The 21,564-nt window shown below is 44.3% G+C and overlaps 1 protein-coding gene across 6 annotated transcripts in view; it reads left to right on the forward strand.

Moving 5' to 3' along the window:
- The window catches only part of TMEM164 (transmembrane protein 164), a 182,220-nt gene that overhangs the window by 147,371 nt on the left and 13,285 nt on the right, over positions 1–21,564 (forward strand). For 4 of the 6 annotated variants that reach the window (XM_039874738.1, XM_039874739.1, XM_039874740.1 and 1 more), the window contains exons 6-7: positions 17,797–17,897; positions 19,615–19,823. In XM_039874738.1, the coding sequence (XP_039730672.1) occupies positions 17,797–17,897; positions 19,615–19,821 (308 nt within the window). In that variant the 3' untranslated portion in view covers positions 19,822–19,823. Of the gene's footprint in view, positions 1–17,796; positions 17,898–19,614; positions 21,216–21,564 lie in introns of those variants that run through there. The other 2 variants (XM_039874741.1, XM_039874742.1) reach the window with 2 other exon arrangements.

Raw genomic sequence — 21,564 nt, forward strand, 5'->3', positions numbered from 1 at the left:
GGGGTATATTCTAATAGCTGTGGAAAGCTAGTGGAAGTTTGAAGAAGTGGCATAACATCAGCTTGTTTTGTGTATTGATTCTTTTCTAATGTAATTCATTGATACACAGATGCTCCTTGATTTACAACGGGGTTATGTCCAGATAAACCAATTGTAAATACCATAAGTTGAAAATGCATTTACTACACCTAACCTACTGAACATTATGGTTCAATCTAGCCTACCTTAAACATGCTCAGAACACTTATATTAGCCTACAGTTGGGCAGATCGTCTAACACAATGAATACAACTATAGAGTATCAGTTGTTTACCCTCATGATCACATGGCTGACTGGGAGTTGTGGCTCGCTGCTGCTACTAGCATGTTGCTAGCTCAGGAAAATATCCAAATTCAAAATTAAAGTATGTTTTTTACTGAATATGTATTGCTTTCACACTATTGTAAAGTAGAAAAATCATGTCAACCACCATTGTAAATAGGGGACCATCTATAGTTCAAAATCTAAGATGCAAAAGGCCATTTTGTGAAAAATCACCTTTCCGCCTCTTCCCTGCATCCACACACACCCTCTAGAACTCCACAGGTAACCACCATTTTTGTTTTTTTTTTTCATATCCTCCCAGAGTTTCTTTTTGAATATATAAATAAAATTTCAAATTATTTTATTTTCTTCCTTCTTAAGATATATATCCCAAAATAGCATACTACTACACAACTGTATTATTGCTGTTGTTACTGTTTTGCTTAGCAGTATTTTTGAGAGAGCTTTCTCGTAAGCCCATAGGAAGCTTCTGCATTCTTTTTCACGGCAGCATGTATTCCATTGTGTGGGCGATGAAATATAGTATAATGAAAATGGTAACACTTTATATAGCACTGTGATGTGGCACACATTGTTTCAAGCTTTTCATACACATTGACTCATTTAATACCACCACAATCCTCTTAGGTAGGTGTTACTGTTATCTCCTTTGCAGATGAGGAAACTGACACTCAGATACTAATTTGAAGACCCAGGATCTGAACCCACTGGTATGACTCTGTGGTTTTTGCTATTACACATAACACAAGGCTACAACACTATACCATAATTTATTCATTCCATCTCCTATTGATAAACATTTAGGTTGTTTCAAATATTTTGCTAATATAAATAACACTGCAGTGAGTGACCTTACACCAATGCCATTTTGTATGTGTGCAAATGTTTCTATAGGATAAATCTCTATAAGTGGAATTGCTGAATCAAAGAGGTTGTAATTTTGATGGATATTTTCCAGTCCATAAAGTTATAACAATTTAAGTGCTCAGCACCAATGTGTAAGAGTGCATGTTTCCATACAGCCTCACCAAATAGTGTATTTCCAACCTTTCCAATTTTTGCCCATCTGATGGGAAGAAATGATGATATAGCAGTTCAGTTTTAATTTGAATCTTGAGCATCACAACTGCCTTACGTAGGTGTTTATTTGCGTTTCGCCACTAGATGGCAGTAGTCTCATATTCTTTTACGGAGATGCAGCTGTCCAATTAAGATCATTTTAAAATTGTAATGTAAATTAATAATAATAATTAATTAAATATATAGTGTTCATTATAATTAATATGCTATGGAGTGAAGGCGAAGGCAAAGTCTGTAAGGTCCCAGGATTTTGGCCTGGGTGGCTTGGGGTGCTGATGGTAGTGTAAGGTGTCACCAATGGAGAGGGGGCACAGAAGGAAGGAAAATGTTTGGGGGAGCAAGATGATTTTAGTTGAGTCCGAGGCACTTCTAGGCTATCCACGTTGAGATGTCCAGGAAGCAACTGGGAATATTCTGGAGCTGTTCAGGGGAGCCTGAGTTTGAGGCGAACTTCGGTATCATTGCTATAAAGGTGGTGGATATAAACATGGGAGTGGATAAGGTGGTCCAGATGAATTATGTAGATGAGGAAGAAATAGAACTTAGGAACAGGCCTCGAGGATTATCAACCTCTAAAGAGTATAAGGAGATTGCGGGAATGGCCAGAGATTAAAAAGCATGGCTGGTTATCTTGAAAGCAAAGGCAGTAGAAATATTCATCAAAGTAGTAGTGCTGAAGAACACCGTGTTGTTTTAGAGAGTTCCAGGAAAGTTAGGCCACTGGAGAAGTGGGGATGGGAAGGAATAAGAAGTTAAGGGTGTTAAAGAAGGAGGGGTTAAAGGTGATGCAGAGCCAAGGGAGGGCTTTCTCTCTCCCTTCCCCCTCCCTCCTCCTGTGACCCCTCATTCCCTTTCCAATACTCCCCTTTCCTCTCTGCTCAAAACTGGGCATGTTCAAGTGCTAAGATGAAGGCCAGTAGTGAGAGGGAACATTCGAAGGTACTAGGGGGAAAGGGGAGTGGATGAATTACAAGATCATGACAGCTGCTGAGAATGGAAGCGGTTTGTGGTAGATTGAGAAGAGTAATAATGAGGAGTAAATGCTGCAGGAATGAGAGGAGATAATTCTAGACTATTTCAGTACTGTTCAATAGAATTCTCTGATGACAGAAGTTTATTCATCTGCTTTGTTCATATGGGAGCCACTAGCTACATGTGGCTTCTGAGCAGATGAAATGTGGCTAAGTACAACGGAGGAACTAGGACTGAGGAATTTCTCATTTAAGTTTAATGAAACTGAACTGAAATTGAAATAGCTGTATATCTTTAGTAACTACTACAATTGACTCTTGAACAACGTGGGTATGTGCAGGTCCATTTATGGGGATTTTTTTTTCAATAAATATACAATTGGTCCTCCATATCCATGGGTTTCACATCCATAGATTCAACCAACCATGGATGAACAAAGTATTTTCAATCCATGATTGGGAATTCATAGATGTGGAGGGCTGACTGTATGCATTGTTCTACACCATTTTATATAAGGAACTTGAGCATCCACGTATTCTGTTTTCTACATTGGTCCTGGAACCAATTCCTTACAGATACCAAGGGATGACTGGGAGGCTAAAGTTACACTCGAATTTTCTACTGTGCAGGGGCTTGGCGTTCCTAACCCCTGTGTTGCTCAATGGTCGGCTATATATTGGATGGTGTAGCTCTAGAAGTTTGGTGACTAGCACTGAGAGGGTCCACCTGAAATAAATGTCTGTGCATTTTGCCAGTACTGGTCTGTACAGTCACCCATTTTCTCCAGGAGGAGTCAGCAGCCAGAGTAAATGAGCAGAATATCTGGTTGGAAGGATTCATTTGAGGTTGGGGCTTCGTGAATAGGGTCAATGGTGTGGAAGATCCAGAAAGCGAGGGATGTTAAGGATTCGGGACAGAGTTTTGGTAATCCTGCCACTCGCTTTCCTCCTTTTAGATTTCTGCCCAAGGGCAGGTCACCCAGAAACAATAGCAGAATGGGAAACAGAATGCTACTTTATTCTTAGCTGAGCAGGCACCCAGCACCTCCAAATGCAGGCAGGGCTCTTCTGATAGGCTTTGACTAGAGTCTGCCACTTTGGTCTGACACCTAAGTGAACTTCCTGCTCTGTACCCTGAGAATCTAAGTTGCCCAGATCTGTAGAGTGGGCCTGAACTTATTTCCCACCCAAAGGAACTGAAAAGTTAGAGTAGAGAGGAAGGTGAACAGGCCTGGCTGCCCAGAGACAGATTCTTCTGAGATGTGTATGATGAAGTTAAACTACCTGGTTTCAAATTCTGGTTCTGTCATTGACTAGCCGTGCGATCTTGGCCAAGTTCCTTAACTTCTTTGTGCTTCAAGTTCCTCATCTGTAAGATAAGAATAATAGTACTTCTTGCAAGGGTCGAATGAGAATTAAATGTATTCATGTATGCAAAGTGCTTCTAATAGTGTCTGTCACTTAGTTCACACTATATAAATTTGCTATTATTATGCATGGTGTCTGCTTGCTAATGTACCATGATTCTACCTACTAATGTAATAAAATGTAGTCTGAGCAGCTTGTTAGGTTCTCACTTTTAGCAGCCCACCCCTTGAGGATAAACTAGTGAGGGGGGAAGTAGAAGTGTGGGGTGGGAGGGATGAAGAGTGCCCACTGCCCACCAGGAGGTTGAGCGTGCTAGTGCAAGAGTTCAAATTGTTAGTCACGGGGTCCAAGCTTGTATGGAAAGAAGTGAAGCTAGGAGAGAGCTAAAGAGCTAGAAGGAAATCCATGGGGGGAGGTAAGGAGCATCAAGAGGTCAGAGGTCACAGGGAAGTCTGCGGGCATGTGCACAGTAGGAATGAGGATTTTAAAGCTAAAACTCTGGGAGTCTGTGGTCAGATGATCCTAACCGATGCAGGGCAGTTGTGAGTGCTGACTGAAGCTGGTTGTGGGTAGGGAGGTGGAATAGAGGTTGCAGATCTGTAGAGATGAGGAGGTTCAAGAGGCCATGGGTTGAGGGTATTGGAAGTGGTGCCCGCATGGATGTTGAAGTCACCCAGAATGCTGGCAGGAGAAGGCCTAATGGGAAAAGGAAGACTGGAAGCCAAATGATGCTGATCTGGGACGAACCTGATAGTGACCTGGAGGACAACGGGTGGCAGTGATGAGGAAGAGAAACCTAAGCTTGAAAGAAGTAGAGAAAAGCAAACATTTAGAAGTAATAACAAATGGCTAGATGAATTTTCAGCTCCCCTTCCCTCCAAAAACAGGTTGCTATGAGAGTAGAAGGAAGAGAAAGAATAGCCTCTTCTCAGAGCAGCCAGAGGGAGAAGCAGTGTTCTCAGGGGAGAGCCAGGTTTCCTTAGAGTTAGGAAGTGGAAGGGCTGCGCTCTGCACAGGTGGCAGATATAGAAGGATTTGTTGATGGTTCAGCCAGGTTTGGAGGGAAGTCAGCCATGGTCTGGGTAGAGGAGAGTGCCTGCACAGCTTTAGGACCTGTAGAGCTGGTAACACAACCCTTTATGACTGTGGGGAGTTTTGTTGTTTTTCGCTTTGTTCTTTTTTTATTTAGGCAGGGCTTCTTTTTAAAAACTTTTTAAAAAATAGGCAGGGGTTCTTAGTCTGGAGTCCGCAAATAGGAATTAAGGGTCCATTAACTTGGATAGGGAAAAATAAAATCACATCTTTTTTTTTTTTACCAGCCTCTAGAAGAGATGTAGCACATGAATGTAGGCAATGAGCACACACCTGCGTCTTTGTTGTCAGTAGCAATCACAGATGGCTTCCTATCACGTTACAGTAGTTGCAGACAGCTCAGAATGCTGTTTAGCTCATCACTGCTTTGAAATAATGGTAGTAATTAGACTTGCCGCTAGAGCTTATTATTAAATGCATTAATAAAGAACCACAGAAGGACTATATTTCAAATCTGTTTACATATTTTGATAACTTTTAATATCATTGGCTTATTTTATAACCCTTTGCCGTTTATTTCATGCGTTTCAAAAATATTGTTCGAGAAGGGATTTGTCAGTGTCCCCACACTGCCAGAGGGGTCCCTGTCTGATGGGAGGAAGGTGAAAAGCCCTACCTCCAGGCTACCTGGGAACTCCTTTCTGTTTCACTAGAGGGAGCTCCGGCTTCAGAATTGGGAAGCAGTGGCCTCTCAGGCTCGACACTGGGTAAGAAGGTTGTTTTGAAGTACAGGGAAATCAGATGATCTTTGGGGACATTTCTGGAAACTGGGGTGTAAGAACCTCAATATCGTTTCATCCCGGCAAGCTACTTCTCTCTCGAGTGGGCTTTAAGCTTGTCTCCTAGAGCGTAAGGGTTGGGATACAGCCCCTGTGCTAGCTTTCTAGGACAGTTAAAGCCAGGGCACTTTGGCCAATGAAGGCTTGAAAACTGGCTCCAAGGTCATACTAACTCCAGTTCCAGCTTGTGCTGCCTGCTCTCTCCCCACCCCCATTAAGCCATTGTCCCTCCTGTCTGGCTAGTGTCAAGATGCTGGAAATGTTCCTTTTCACTGGCTTCCCGGTTTCATTTTGCCGGTCAGGTGAGCGGCAGGGGAGAGGATAAAGGACTCAGGTAGATTCTGAAGGCTCCCAAGGGGTTAGTGGGTGAGCGGAAGCTGGGAAATTTGAAGAATCTGGCAAGGCCTGAGCCTTGTGCAAGAGGCCTGTGCAAGAGGGCGGTTAGGTGAGTTTCTGAAGACCTCCCTGCTGAGGAAGAAGTAACTTAGGGCTCAGGAACACTTTGTGGGAGCAGAATATTAAGTATTCCCTGCCTTAATTTTATCAGTTTCCAGGAGATGCACACTGCTCCTCATACCTGGTTAGTGGACTCTCTACTGGTAGCTGTCCCCAGACCTCTTGGTACCTCTTCCAACTCCAGGATTTCCCCTTAACTCAGTGTTTCTTCTGTGTTATTAGAGAACCTAGCATCGGAATCACCTGAGGTGCTTGTTACTAACATGAAAATTCCAGGGCCCACCCAGATCTCCTGGATTCAGATCTCTGGGGACAGGGCCCAGGAATATACATTTCTCACATGTTCTCAAGGACAGGGGTTCTCAAAATGTATCCCTGGACCAGCAGCAGTAGCAGCTCAATGAGAGAGCCTGTTAGAAATATAAATTCTCAGATTTCTGATTCTAGGCCTTGCCCCAGGCCTAAGGAATCAGAAACTCTGGGGTGGGGCCCGGCAAGCTGCCTTTTAACAAGCCTTTGAGGGGATTCTGATGCCAGCTCAAGTTTGAGAGCCATTCCCTTAGAGGATTCTGATACAGACTGAAGGTTAAGCTTCATTGTCTCAAATGATCCAGGAGATAGGCCCCCTCTCTGAAAGCTCACCAGAGACCCAGCTAATACTAACTGCAGAAGTGTGTGAGGCACAATGGTATGTTATGTTCACATAGCACTTTTCTCTAGATTATCTCCATGGTCCTTTAGCTTTTCTATTCCTATAGTGCTCCTGCAAGGTAGGTAGGGAGTGCCTGGGACTCCCCTGTGAGAGGAACACTGATGCTTAGAGAGATTTTAATCCATTCAGATGGTCAGACAGAAACTTGGTTAGAGTAGAAGTTAGGGCCCTAGTTTCTGGACTCTACTGCTCATTCTGCTAGTCCAGGTCCACCTGATGAGTTCTTCGATGGCCCAGAGCCCTCACTTTGTGTGCTATTGGCAAAAGGCTGGCTCTCTGATCCTCATGGATGAAGGTGGGTCTTTAAGTTGCCTTAGCCACAGGCTGGGTGGCTCTGTCAGCCCCTACTACACACTTGGAGGGTGAAGCCTTGCATGAGTGAGCCCTCTAGCCCCTCAAGATAGGAGGTCGGCAAGTTGGACCTTACACGTGGACACCAACTCTGGATAGCCTCCATTCCTTGTACATTAAACTGACGGTTCATTTAGTCACATGCCTGTATGACGGGAAACCTGACTTGGGCTTTCACTCAATGACTGGGAAAAATGGAAATTCGTATATCCATGATCATTTTGGGGTTGTGTCACCTAGAGATATATATTCTGGGCAACTAAGACTTGTAAACTCTAGAAATGGAGGTGTCTCATTTAGAGAGCTCCAAAGATGGGATGCCATTGTTGTTGGAAACTAAAAACTTGCCATTCTCTTTCCTGTCCCCAAACCTGCACCTTCTCCATTGTTCTCCAAACCATTGAGTGTAAGCACCATCTATTCATTACCCAGGCCAGAAATCTAAAGGATAGTCATTGGCCCTTCACTCTTCTCCCTTGCCACCCCTGCCACATCCGGTCAGTGACCAAATCCTATCAATTTGACCTCCTGATCATTTCTCAAATGTATTTCCACTACTCGTATTTATGTTCAGATCAGATCATCCCTGATCTGGTCTATTGCAATAGCCTCAACACTGGTCTCCCTGCCTCTGGTCTCTCCCTATTTCAGTCAACAGCCAGACTGTGAGCTCTGTTCCTTGCTATACGAAGTATGGTCTGAGGACCACAAGCACCTGGGAGCTAGTTAGAAATGCAGATTATCAGGCCCCACCCCAGACCTACTGCATCAGAACCCACCTTTTAATAAGATCTCAAGGTGATCTGTAAAGTGCAAAATATCTAGTGTAAATTCTTCGTGAACTGGCTTTCATCTCCTGTTTATCCCTCTTTCCCACATGATAGTTCAATGATACTGAACTATATAAAGTTTTTGAACATATTGGGCCGCTTGCTTCATTCTTTCAGCAAATAATTATCGAACCCCTTTGTGTCAGGCACTGTTCTAGTTGCTGGGGTAAAGCAGTGGACAAGACAGACACATCCTTGCTTTCATTGAGCTTACATTCTTGCGGGAGGAGACAGTAAAGAAGTAAGTAAAATATATAGTAGGTCAGATGATGTCAAATGAAATAGAGGAAGAACAAAAGCAGAGTAAGAGGCATCGAGGTGCTGAATGAGTGAAGAGGGCTGCAACTTTAAATGAGGTGGTTTCATATAAAGGGTAGAGTTCACCCAGAATGTGACATTTGAGGAAAGGTTTGCAGGCAAGGGAGTGAACCATTGGATATCCGGGGGAAGGATATGCCAAACCGAGGAAATACCAAACGTAAGGGCCTTGAGACAGGAGCGTTTCTAGAATATTCCAGCAAGAGCGAGTAGGTCAGAGTATCTAGAACCACGTGAAGGAAGGGAAAAGTAGTAGGAGATGAAGTCATAAAGATGATACAGATAAAGGGACAGATTATATATAGGGTCTCATAGACCATTGTAAGGACTAGATATTTTGTCCTTAGGGAGATGGGTGGCCATTGGAAGGTATTGGGCAGTGGACTGACATGATCCAAATTAATTTTTCAAGGGATCACCCGGTTTCTTGCTGAACTTAGACTTGTAGGGGGACAAGGATAGAAATTAGGGTAACCTATAAGTAATATTTGTCATAATCCAGGGAGTAGATGATAGAGAATTGGGTAAGGTAATAACAGTAGAGGCAGAGAAAAGTCATTGGATTCTGGATACATACTGAAGGTACAGCCAACGGGATATGCTGATGGGTCAGACATGGGGTGTGAGAGAAAGAGAGGGGTCAAGGATGACTCGGAGACTTTGGAGTAACTTAGATGGATGGCCATTTATTGAGAAAAGGAAGGCTGGGAGAAGGGGAGGAACAAGTAAAGGAGACCAAGAAGAAGCAGGCTATGAAGCAGAAGAACTAAGAGAGAGTAGCATCCCTGAAGCCAAGTGAAGAATGTTTCAAGAATGAAAGGATTAGATGAGGCCTAAGAATTGACCATCGGATTTAGCAATGAAAAGGTTATTTGTGACCTGGATGGGAGCCTGATTAGAGCAGGTTAAGAGAATTGAGAAGAGAGGAATTGTAGACAGGGAGCATAGACAAGTGCAGTCCAATAAAAACATGTGAGCCATACATGTAATTTTAAACGTTCTGGCAAATACAGAACAAAAAAAAAAAAAAAAAAAAGATAGTAAAAAAGAAATGTGGCAAAATGACACTCAAGATGTATCTTATGTCTTATTCAATCCAATATGTCCAAAACATTATTATTCCAATATAATTAATATAAAATCATTAGCAGGATATTTTACATTCTTTGAAATCCGGTGTGTATTTTACAGTAACAGTACCTCTCAATTCAAACTGACCACATCTCAAGTGCTCAATAGCTACATGTGACCAGTAGCTACCATATTGGACAATACAGGTATAGGTAATTCTCTCAAGGGGTTTGCTATAAAAGGGGAGCAGAGGAATGAGGCGGTTGCAGGTAGAAGTGAGGTCAAGTATTTATTTGTCTTAGAGTGGGAGCTCTGACAGTATGTTTAGTTTATATGGTAATGGGAATAATCTAGTAGAGAGGAAAATATTGTTGATGTAAGAGAAAGGAAAGTCGCTGGAGTGACATTGAGTAGGTGAGAGGGGATAAGATGTGGATACAAATGAGAAGGCTGGCCTTTGCTAGGATCTTGGGCTGTTCATTCATGATAACAGCGGGAAGGCAGAGCGCATTGGGCCCTGATGCAGATAGGTGGTTTGATAGGATCATGAGAACTTGTGGAAAATTTTGTCTGATTCCTTTTTTCTCAAGAAATAGGAAGCAAGGTCATCATCTGAGATTGAGGATGGGGGAAAAGTATCGAAGATCTTAAAAGAGAGGAGAAAATATTAAATTGCAGTGTGAGAGAATAAATGGGCTGAGAAAGTGTAGTATGATTGCCTGGCAACATGAAGGATGCCCTTGAGGTTTGTGATCATGAATTCGAAGTGAGAACAGTCAGCATTGTTGTTTTTCTTCAGCCACATTCATCTGTGTAGGTGCAAGCAAGGAGGAGAAGACTGGGACTTAACCAAGGCTGGAGTTTTTTCAGTATAAGTGCAACAGTGAGAGGCTCAATGGAGTCAAAGGTGTATGCCAGGGAAAATAAGAATGATGGGCCATGGAACTTAAGGAAGAAAGAAGGAACCATGAGAGACAGCAAAAACATGGCAGAACCAATGGATCGCAGGTTCTGCTGGAGTCAAAGAAGTGTACTGATGAGGTCAGAGGGAGTAAGCTAGAAAAAGGGAATGGTTGATTTATGGAGGGGCTGCGGATATTTGTAACTATAAGGTCTCGAGAATGACCATGAGAATGAATGGCTGAGTTGTGACAGAGGACATCATCATGGAGGAGAAGAGGTCAAAGAACAGAGAGGCCAGGATACTGGAAACTTCATCTAGGCATATGTTGAAATTATCAAGAAATGTGACAGGAACGGTTTTGGAGAGAGTGGTACCAAGCCAGGTACTAATATCCTCAAGAAATATCGAGGACCATGTTCCATATGTTTGTAGACAACTGTCAAAGGGAAGGGTAGTGGGTGGTAAAGTATGGTGGTCATGAGGTGTCAGGGAGAAAGGTGCACCAGTGGTCTGGAAACAGCAATGCAAAGAAAGAAGACACCTACCATACGTGCATGGGTCGAAGGAGAAAAACCAGTGACTACTTTGGAGGGCTAGAGATGAAGCAGGCTCCTCTTGGGGAGAAGTAGGTTGGGTAAGAACAAAAGGATGAAGGGGACATTCAAAGAAGCAATTTAAATATTGGGAATTTGGCTAAAGATTCCTCTATAAATTTGCATACCCTGTTCTCTTTTCCTGGAATTCCCTTCCTGACCTTGTGCACCGAGAAAACTTTTCTTCATCTTTTATTAGCCAGCTCCTGTATCACTACTTTCCTGACATTGTTATAGCAAAGATTACCAGTGGCCTGCATGTTGCCAAAACCAGTGGAAATTATTTGTCTTTCATTTACTGGACGTCATAGAGAAGCGTGTCCCCAGTGTAATTTTATGTGATGACGTGAATGTTCTATCTCAGAACTGTCCAGTATGGTACCCACTAGCCATATGTGGTTTATTGAGCACTTGAAATGTGGTGAGACTGAGGAGTGAAACTTGTCATTTTAATTGTGATTAGTTTCAATGTAAATTTTCACATGTGGCTAGTGGCATCCTTTAATCTTATCTTCTTCTAGATCATCTTCCTTTTGGCAACTATTTCTGTTTCCCGGGCTCTGTCCTTGGTTCCTTAATTTCATTCTGTGGACTCTTTCTCCTTGGTCCTATCCATACTCCAAGCTCTGTTTCCAGGCCACCTACCTCTCCTGAATGCTAGACCTAGGCAGCCACAGCCTATTGGAGATGTCTGCTTGGATATCATAATTGACATTCAGTGTCAGCATGCTCCAACCTGAACTCGTCTCTCTACTCAGTCAACTCCTTTCAGTTACGGAAGTCATAGAACTGGGACTCACCACCTTAAATGTCTCCTTCATGTCACATTGCCAAGTCATCTATATCTCTGCAGCAGAATCTGAACCGATCTTCAATCTTGTCCTTCTCCAATCCATCGTCCACACTGCTGCCACAGTAGTAGTCGAAGCATAACTTGACCTTGCATTCCCCTGTTTAAAGCCTCTTAATGGCTTCTCATTGTGTATAGGATAAAGGCTAAGTTCCCTGGCATGGCAATCAAAGCACTTCATGACCCGAACCCACGCTTTTATCTCGTCAGCTTCATCTCCTGACACGTGTCCCTCCTACTTTATGCTCCAGGAATACAGAACTGTTTGTGATTACATGCAAACAGCATGCTGTTTCATGCCTCCACACTTTTTCTCAGGCTGTACCCACTGCACAGAATGTCCTTTCCTTCCATCAAGCTCTTACCCCAAGTCCTTGTTTTTCAAAACCCACCTGAATTGTTATCTTCTCCAGCTACCTTTCCTTGGTGTCCCCATTATTTAACTGTGCTTACCTTATTGCACCATCTCATTCATTGTTCAGTCGTAAGCTGCAGGGTTATTCTCAAGGGCAGGAGCTATCTTTGCTTCCTTATCCCCACTGCCTAGCATGCACTACGATGCCCAGAGTGCTGTCAGTCAATATTGAATGAATGGGTAACATGTAGAAGTAAATGAATTGAAGGTAGCAGGAGGAAGATTGGAGAAAGGGATGCCACCGTGCCCGGTTTCATTTCCTTGGTGTAAGACCTTCCTGGATGGAATTAAGAGAGAAAGGGCCCTTGGGAGGCCACTCCGGGGATAGGTCTTTGCTGCTGATGGCGCAATCGACTTCCTTCCCAGCCCTCATAAAGCTTCTTTCTGGCTTAAATTGATTTCAGAAAAAGTTATTATCTAGCCTTCCCCCCCCAGCCACACACACACCTTTAGAGCTGAAATGCTTCTATCCTCCTGGGATAGAAGATGCTAGCAGAAAATGTCCATTTTTTTCCTTAAGTAGAAAAAAAGTTTTACATGTTTAATTTTTCTGAAAGTGCTTAAGTTTCTATTTTCCTTTAGAAGAAAACTGGTTTTTCACTGGTATTATCCCAAGGGCCACATGCAGGTATATAGAGAAAAGAATGATGTGCGTTTACCTATAATTTGCATATATCTATATAGACTGGGTCATCTATTCTCAGGGTCCTTTTTTTTTTTCCCTTTATTTTTGATTATCTTTGCAATGAAAAGAACCAATAAAAGTAAAAAGACAGTGGAGACCACAAGGTCCCCTTCCTAGAGAAGATCACCTCTTAAAAGATTTTATTTTCTAGCCTTTTATAAGATGCCTGTGGTTGGCATGGTAAAATGAGCAGCTGCCATCTGTGTGCCAAGCTAGCTGCTGTATTTACTTTTCCATATCTTATTCCATTCAGCAACCCCAAGAAATAGATGTTACCTCCAGTCTACATATGGGAAAACGAGCTTAGAGGGGCAACACATGGTCACCCCTATAGTCAGTGGCAGAGGCTGTATTTAAACTCAAGGCTGTCTGACCCAAAGCCTTTGTTTTAAACCACTAAGCTGTATTTTCCATCAACGTCATACTGTTTGGTATTCTTTTACACTTGCCATTACTAGCCAGGGACTTAGTTTGTCTGGTTATCATTTGAATTGCCGTGGACTGTTGCACAACATCGAAGTTCCAGAATTTACTTATCTCCGCGTTTGGTTTGTTTCCATTTCTCAATATTTTAGGCAGTACAGGTATAAATTATCTTTGTGCAAATAAGGGGGGATTGTTGGTTTTTTTAGGTATTTGATGGTAGTCCTCCATGTAGGATTGTTGAGCCAAAGGGTTATAGTTTTATGATTCTTCAGAAAGTCCGTGCCCTTCATTTACCCATGCAGCAATAACTTTTTGAGTGCCTACTGCGTACCGGGTACTAGAAGTGAAGAGGTAATTCAGGAACAACACCTCCCTCAGGGAACTAAGAGTCTGGAGTAGGATGTATGATGCCACACAGATGGAATGGTACAAAAATGGGGGTTTGGGCGAGTTGGTAGTGAGAGCACTGAGAAACGTGACCCCTGGCAGTATCTGAGTATTCTTTTTCCTCCATATCACAGGGCAGGGCAGAGAGGAGCACAATGAGAGCAGGGCTGCCCAGTGGTTGAGGCCTTGTCCCAGCTTTCCTCAGGTCTGTGGCTAAGCTGCCTCCTAGCTGAGGATACTTCCTCCTCTATCCCTTTCCTGCTGCCACCACCTGGCCCACGGGGCCTGTCACTACTCTCCAGCCGTACTAGGGGGAGCCAAGCAGAGGCTGGAGGGAAGGGACACCTGGGGAAAATGTCTGAAGGCTTGAGGACTGGCACGAAATGCAGCTTCAGCACCTGTCGGTCCTCAAGGTCAGCTCTTCTTCCCCTTTACATCCCCAGCAGCCAGGGTGATAGCACGGTGCCCAGTTCTCAGTCCTTCAGCAGACAGAAATGTGCACAAAGTGTAAGCGTATAGCTCAGTGAACACAGAAATGAGTTCCACATGGTTATCGACCCCTAGGCGCTCTGATCTAGACAGGTAGACAGACGAGGAAGGAGACAGTACAACTTGGTGTGATGGCAATCTAGGCAAGTGGCAAAAGGTGCATTGAACAATGAGTCCCCTGGCAGTGTTTGAGAGCCTGGTGCTCTGCTGTTGTATCTTTGGCTGTGGCACTGCTCGTCTCCCAGCCTTCGTTTCTCCGTATATAAAATGGAGGGATGATTCTGATGCCCTCAAAGGGCCTTCTGACTCAGATATACTGTGAGCCTGCCTCTTGTTCGGGGAGCAAGGCTGAGCTGCTCCCCCAGAAGATCCACTTGGCTTCAGTCACCCCATGGCACTCTTCTTTTCCCCTCCACACTCCACCCCCATCCCCACCGCACCCCATGGTGTTTCTTGGTGTTCTGCCTCCAGCCTTCTTCCTCTTTCGCTCTACATATGCTCTTATAACTTTGGTTACTATTATGTGCTGATGACTCCTATATCTGGATGTTCAGTTCCATCCTCTTCACTGAGTTCGCGACTCATATACAAGCATACCTCACTTTATTTTGCTTCTCAGATATTGCGTTTTCAACGACATTGAGGCAAGACCCTCCACCAGCAAAATGATAACTCACTCAAGGCTCAGATGATGGTTAGCATTTTTTAGCAGTAAAATGTTTTTAAATTAAGGTGTGAATGTTATCTCTTTATATATAATGCACACTTAGTAGACCACAGTATAATGTAAATGTAACTTTCATATGCACCGGGAAACCAAAACAGTTGTGCGACTCTCTTTACTGCGGTGGTCTGGAACTGAACCTGCAATATCTCCGAGGTGTGCCTGTAATAATAAAAATAATTAGCATTTGTTAAATTCCGGATATGGCACTATAATAATTACTTAAATTAGCTCATCTATCCAACGGCCTTTGTGAAGTAGACAGCAGCATCTCACTTTATAGACGAGTGACCCGAGCTCGAATTACTGAGGCTTACTCAAGGCCCTGGAGTTAATAAGTGACAAGAGCCAGCATTTGAAAATCTACGTCTGCCGGGCTCTAGTGCCCATCACACCATATTTTGCAGAATGCATCCAGCCACATGAGAGGCATTTCCACTTGGCGATTCCACAGACACCTCAATTTCAACATCTAAAATTGGCCTCATCGTCTGTTAATTGGCACTATCAACCCAGTGATGCCCAAGCTAGAACCCTGGGAGTCTTCCTCGCCCTTTCCCCTAACATCCAATCTTCTACCACGTCCTGGTGATTTTTCCTCCACTTTTTCCAGCTCCACTGCTATTACCTTCAAAGGCCATCCATCCTCTTCCCTCTTTGGGTTTCTGAAGCAGTCTCCTTGCCTCAGCTCCCACTGCTCCGGTCCATCCCCCATACACTGGTGGGCCAGTATGATTTTTCTCAAGCACACATCTGATCACATCACTTTTCTCCTTCAAACCTTCTACTGCTTTCTGTGGCTCTGCAGCAGAGCTCAAAGCTGGCCACCCGTGGGCTGAAATCCATCCAAGAAGACATGTTTTGTTTGGTCTGTTGAGCATTCTTAAAACATTTTGAATTATTTGCCAACATTTAAAAATCAGGAAATTCCATATAAAAATTCATATTTCTGGCTTCTCTTGCAAAAGTGAAAACAACTAGCAACTCTGGGCCCACATCCCTACGGGGCAATGATTGGATGAAGCTGAGTGGTGGTTGCCTTCTTCAGAAAGGGCATGGACTTTCCAGTTGGCTAATCTCCAGCATCCCTAATGTGTCTTTGTCCCTGGTCACTCCCTGCTCTCAGTTACCTGCCTGAAACTTGAGGCGTTTGGATTCATGACCCTGCAGCACAGGATGGAAGCCAAAGCCCTCAGCCTGGCCCCTAAGGTGCTATGTGGCCTAGCTACGAGTGGACCAGCTCTGCCAACCTCTTCAGTCTTATTTCGGCTAACTACCTCGTCACACCCTCCTTTGTGGCCCCAAATCTTACCATCATTCTCTGAATCGCCTCGCTCCCACTCATGTCTGCCTAAGTTCAGGCTGGTGCTCTGGCGTGCCTAGGCCCTTTCTTAAGTCTGATTTGTCCTTCAGAAGTCCTTGTCCCCACTATGAAGAAGCAGTCCTGTTCCTACACCTTCTCCCCTAAGCTGAGGTCTGTTCTCCCATCATAAGCGGCACAGACCTTGGTCATCACACCCATCATACTGGTTTCTAATTGTTAACTGGTTTGTGTTCGTCACACGCCAGACTGTGAGTCTGAGACTGCAGAGAGCCTGTCTTCATTATATTCTTATCTTCAAATCTTGGCACAAGGCTTAGAATATAATAGGTGCCTAATAACTGGTGAATGAATGGATGAATCAGTGAAAAAACTGCCTTGGGAAAATAATCTAGGATGTAATGTTGCCACATACTTGCTTTGGGTGGAGATTCCAGGTTCCTTTCATTCTGGAGCACCCCGCTCCAAGTCTCCATTCAGAGCGATACCCACAACATCCTATACGCCATATTCCTGCTCTGCAAGCTCTGGAATGCATCTAAGCCTACTAGGATGGTGGTTCTTATTGACGAGAGAGAGAAAAATATCATTTTCGCTGTTCCAGGAGGAGGGAGTTATCTAACAGTTGGGGAATGGCACAGTCATTTGATGTGGCGCATTCTTTAGTTATTTGAATAATAATAGTTTTGTAATGATATCTAGCATGCGCTGCACACTTACATTGTACCAGATCCTATTCTAAGAGCTCTCAATATATTATGTCCTTTACCCCTCACAACAACGTTAAGAAGTAGGTAGGACTACTATAATGGAGATAACTCCTCTCTAAAAACAAGCCACCTGAGATTCAGGGACTTTAAACACCATTTCCAGGGTCACACAGCCAGTAAGTGGTAGAATGCAGATTGGAAACCAAATCTGGCATCAAAGTTAACATTCTCAACCACCATGCCATACTTCCTCAATGACATTTCTCTCCTGAAACATGAGGGGATGATTAAAATAAATGAGGAATTGAAGGATATACAATTATATATACAGTAAAACCCCAATTAGTAATTTAAAAAGGAAGAAAAGAGACTCTTAAGGCATAGAGACAAGAACCATGGAGACACACCCATGAGTTAGCAGTGGTTACATTTGGGTAATGGAGTACTGGGGATGTTTTTCTTCTTTTCCTCCATTTTGTTTCTACTTTTTAGCATTTCATAAATTTCTTTTAATGAGCATGTATTATTGTTTTAAAAATATAAATTTTAATGACGTATCTTATTTAACTATGTTAAATATTTCAACATGTAATTGTATAAAAATTTAAGATATATTTTTACATTCTTCTTTCATACGCAAAATCAGTTTTTATTTTGCAGTTAAATTTTAGTCACATCTTATTTTATTTCTATTACAATAAAGAAAACTCCTTTCTTCGTAATGGCCCCAGCATTACGCGGCAGAACAGAGATTGGGAAGGGGTTGATTGGAGTACCCAGCTAATTAGTAGGGCAGTCTCTTAGGTAGCTGTCACTGAGTAGCGACGGGGGGTAATCAGCAGGCAGCAACTGTGGCCTCAGCACCTGCATCCTCATGGGGCGAAGGACGAGAAGTGGGTCACCAACTCTGCTATCTCACCGTCTCCCCTTTTCCTCCAGGTGCTTACACCCCAGAGCCCCTCAGCAGTTTCCGGTGGGCCCTTCTCTCAACTGGCCTCATGTTCTTTTATCACTTCAGCATCTTGCAGATCCTGGGCCTGGTAAGTCTAGTTCTCTCCCCTTCTCTCCCCTCTGTTTGGAGTTCTCCATTAATCTTTGATAATCCTGGTTAGTGCTGGTGTATCATTTTGCTTTGAAAATATAAGATGCCAAAGGCCAAGATGTCAGATTGTTGTGTCTGGATTGCTGATTTATGATCTACAGCCTTGGCCTTGCTAAAGAGTTTTCTGAATCCTTCAGTAATGACTGTTTCTTTCATCCATGAGGAGGCAAGGATGCCTTTCACTCATGGCCACTTGGATTAGGAACAGTGAGCTACAACTGGAAAGCGGTCTGCTGTGGACCCTACGAGGAGGCAGGACCCTAACCCTCACTCTGGGTCTATGTAGGCTTCTGACCTCAGGTCCATTCTGGGCCTACTCCCAGGCCCTGAGCTGTGTGGCCAGTGGAAGTGCTGTGTTGAGGGAAGTGGCATTTTGGGGTGTTCAGACCTGCCTGGAGTGAGGTTAATGGCTGGACTCAGTAGTAGAGTTATTCGGAGCCCAAGATCGCTGAGTACATGGGTGTCTACTGGTGGCAAAGTGAATAGGAAGAGCTCAGGGCTGTGGCTGGGGGGTCAGGACACCCAAGTTCAAGTCTTGGTTCTGCTATCGCTGTGGGTGAGTCAGCACATCCTCGAGGGCAGAGAGCTCTCCACCCCTCTGTGACGTGGTACAAAACCCCCAACCTCCCCAACAGGTGGTGAGGACTTGTCTTTAACATGAATGGGCTTGAAGGGCATTGGAAGGCAGGTGCTGTAGCCGTCTTTAGGGCAGGAGTGGCATGTCTGGTTTTGTGTACTAGTACCATTAATGGAGCATTAGCCATGTGGAGCCTTGTGAGACCTTGCAGGCCTAGGGCATGTAACCAATGTCATCAGTGCCTTTGTGGAAGCAGTCACCTTCTCTTCCCCACCCCGGTGTATTGTTCTTCTCTGGTTTACCTTGGGGGGGTGCGGGTGGTTTGAGCTCTTTGCTGAAAGTGTGCATGCTTCCTTCACAGTAGAGATGAAACAGTATGACCTTCGCACCCTTATTTTCACTGCTATCTACTGGGTCTCCTTGATTCCAGAGGAGTCAGTGTCCTCATGTCACCATATATACCATGCTCAGTCCCATCTCCGGGCCTGGCTCAAGTCACACCTCCTACAAGGAAGGCTTTGCTTAGTCCATTCCTTGCTGTGACCCTCATCTATTCTTCATGAGTCAATTCAGGTGCCACTTTCCTCATGAAATCTTTCCTGAAAACTCAGCCCCCATTCTGTATACTCCGCAGATGTCCTGGTGGGGAAGACCCTGTGAGCACTGTCTGGTCCGAGGTCAGACGTGGTAAAACTGATCATCTCGACTTGATTGGTTGCCAGTTATGTGGAGGCAGGGACCATGCTGCTGACTGCTCTTTTCTCCCATAACACCTCTCTGGGGACTAGGCACATAGTAGATGCTTAGGAACAGCAGCAGACTCTGGGCCCAACCCAGAAGACAAGACAGAGCAAAACCAAAAAGCTTTTCCACTGGACGACCTTCCCCATCACCTCCAGAGGGTTCTAGGCTTGATGCACTCATAAAACCTAAGGGAGAGAAATCTCATTATGAACAGGTAGGGATTTGTCAATCCCTACTTGTCTAGTCCCCCATTAGGTAGAGATGGCTGAACTGGCAGAAGCCAGAGAAAGCCTAAGGATGGTGAACGCTCACTCTACCTCCCTTGTCCCTGCAGGTCACCGAAGTGAATTTGAACAACATGCTGTGTCCGGCCATCTCAGACCCATTCTACGGCCCCTGGTATCGCATCTGGGCCTCGGGACACCAGACTCTCATGACCATGACCCACGGGAAGCTGGTCATCCTGTTCTCATACATGATTGGGCCCTTGTGTAAATATCTGCTGGATTTGCTCCGGCTTCCAGCCAAGAAAATAGACTGAAGGTGCTTTTTTTTTTTTTTTTAATTTTAATTTTTTTTTTTTCCCTGAGGAAACAAGTCTTGACTTGACCTGGAGAACACACAGTTCTTAATGAAATCATGGGAGAGGGCAGTAGAGTGTTTGGTGTGTTTCTTTTTTCTTCCTCTCTGTTCCTTTCTTCCACAACTCTTCCTTCCCCAGCTCTTCCTCTTAGGATGTCTCCTGGAACCTGGGGTGTAGTGGCGAGGGCTGGATATGTCCTCCTTCACTTTGCTCTTTCTCCCTGCTCCCAGTGGCCTTACATGGGGAGATGGTAGTTAGTAGTTTTCACTCCGCTTGTTGGTACTTTAACAACAACTGGTTGAGGAGAAAAGGAACAACAAGCGGTAGTTCTTTTGGCATCGAAGTGCTAAGATTGGCTGTGTTTCATTTCTCCACTGCCAGGGACCTCCAGGCTTATGCTGGGGTCCCCTTTTGTCTCTAGCATAGCCCCCACCGTAAGGGGACCGAGGCCTTGTTTCTATACCAGCGGCAAGTTAAGAGCCAAGGGATTTCCCAGATGATGGCCAAAATAGAACCGACCAGATTCTTCACACTGGTGTCCCATGACTCAGAGCAAACAGCCACTCCCTCCAGGAGGCTGCCTGTGGTGGGAGGTGGGGCACTAACCAACCCAAGGGCTAGATTCCATTGAGGGGGGATGGATAGCTGCTGCAATAGCAAATCCAAAGTGAACAAGGTTAAAATGTCCACAACTATTACTAGGCAGGACCCTGGGTATTTCCGCCTGTGAGAGCTGCAGTTGAACCTATATCCTAGTCAGAAGTAAACGCAGAAGTTAATCAGCAGAAGTAGTAACCTGAGAAAAAAATGACTTGAATTATATGTTCCATTTCAGTTTATTGTTGATAGTAAATGCCATTTCAATCTTGAGTGCCCCAAAATGTTCTTTCTCTTTTAAAGGCAGCTTCAGGAAAGGATGAGCTAGAGCTGAGTTTTTGTTTCATTCTGTTTTTTACTTTTTGTTTGTTCGCTCATTTGTTTTTTGGCTGGTTGCGTTTGGAGAATCCTTGCATCAGGACCTGTCTATGGAGGGGCTCTTGTCAATGCATTCTGTGGTTTTTTAACAGGATATGTTAGCATCCTGGGTTTGGGAAGATACAGATCCTGCTGGTGTTCCCTAGGGCCAGATGTCATCACTGTAGCCAGACTCGGTGCTGAATTGTTTAGCGTGGGGGACATCACATGCTTCCCACGCTGCCCACCCCCCAAACCTCCCCCAACCAGTTGGTGGAGGTTCAGGTGCTCCTGAAGGAAGACCTTTTGTTGAAAGAGTTGAGCTCAGTCATACATGGATCTCAAGAAGGGAGACTGGGCTTTTGCCGACTCCTTGTTAGCTCATAGTAAGCACAGATTTGGTTAAAAACAGATTCGCTTAAGAACAGAAAAGGTGGTTCAGTGACTTCCTCTGGCGGGCCTCCCCTTCCCTCTCCCACTTTAGGCAACCCAGTTGCCCTGAGCCAATTCTAGTACTTAAGGTATTACTGTATTAGATGTATATTGAGCTTCGGTGACTCAGCAGTCATGATTTTAGCAAATGGACCTACAGGAAGCAGCAGAATGCAGGAGAGTCTTTCTGAGTAGGCTGAGGCCCAGGGAACCAACCTTGGAACTGCCCCTTTGCAGAGGCCTGCCAACATCGAGGGGATTAATCACCAGGATGTAGGGATGTGTTTTTAATCCTCATGAGCTCCTCATGACATA

This window comes from Pteropus medius, unplaced genomic scaffold, assembly GCF_902729225.1.
Source record: "Pteropus medius unplaced genomic scaffold, Ma_sr-lr_union100, whole genome shotgun sequence".
In the NCBI taxonomy this organism is placed as follows: Eukaryota; Metazoa; Chordata; class Mammalia; order Chiroptera; family Pteropodidae; genus Pteropus; species Pteropus medius.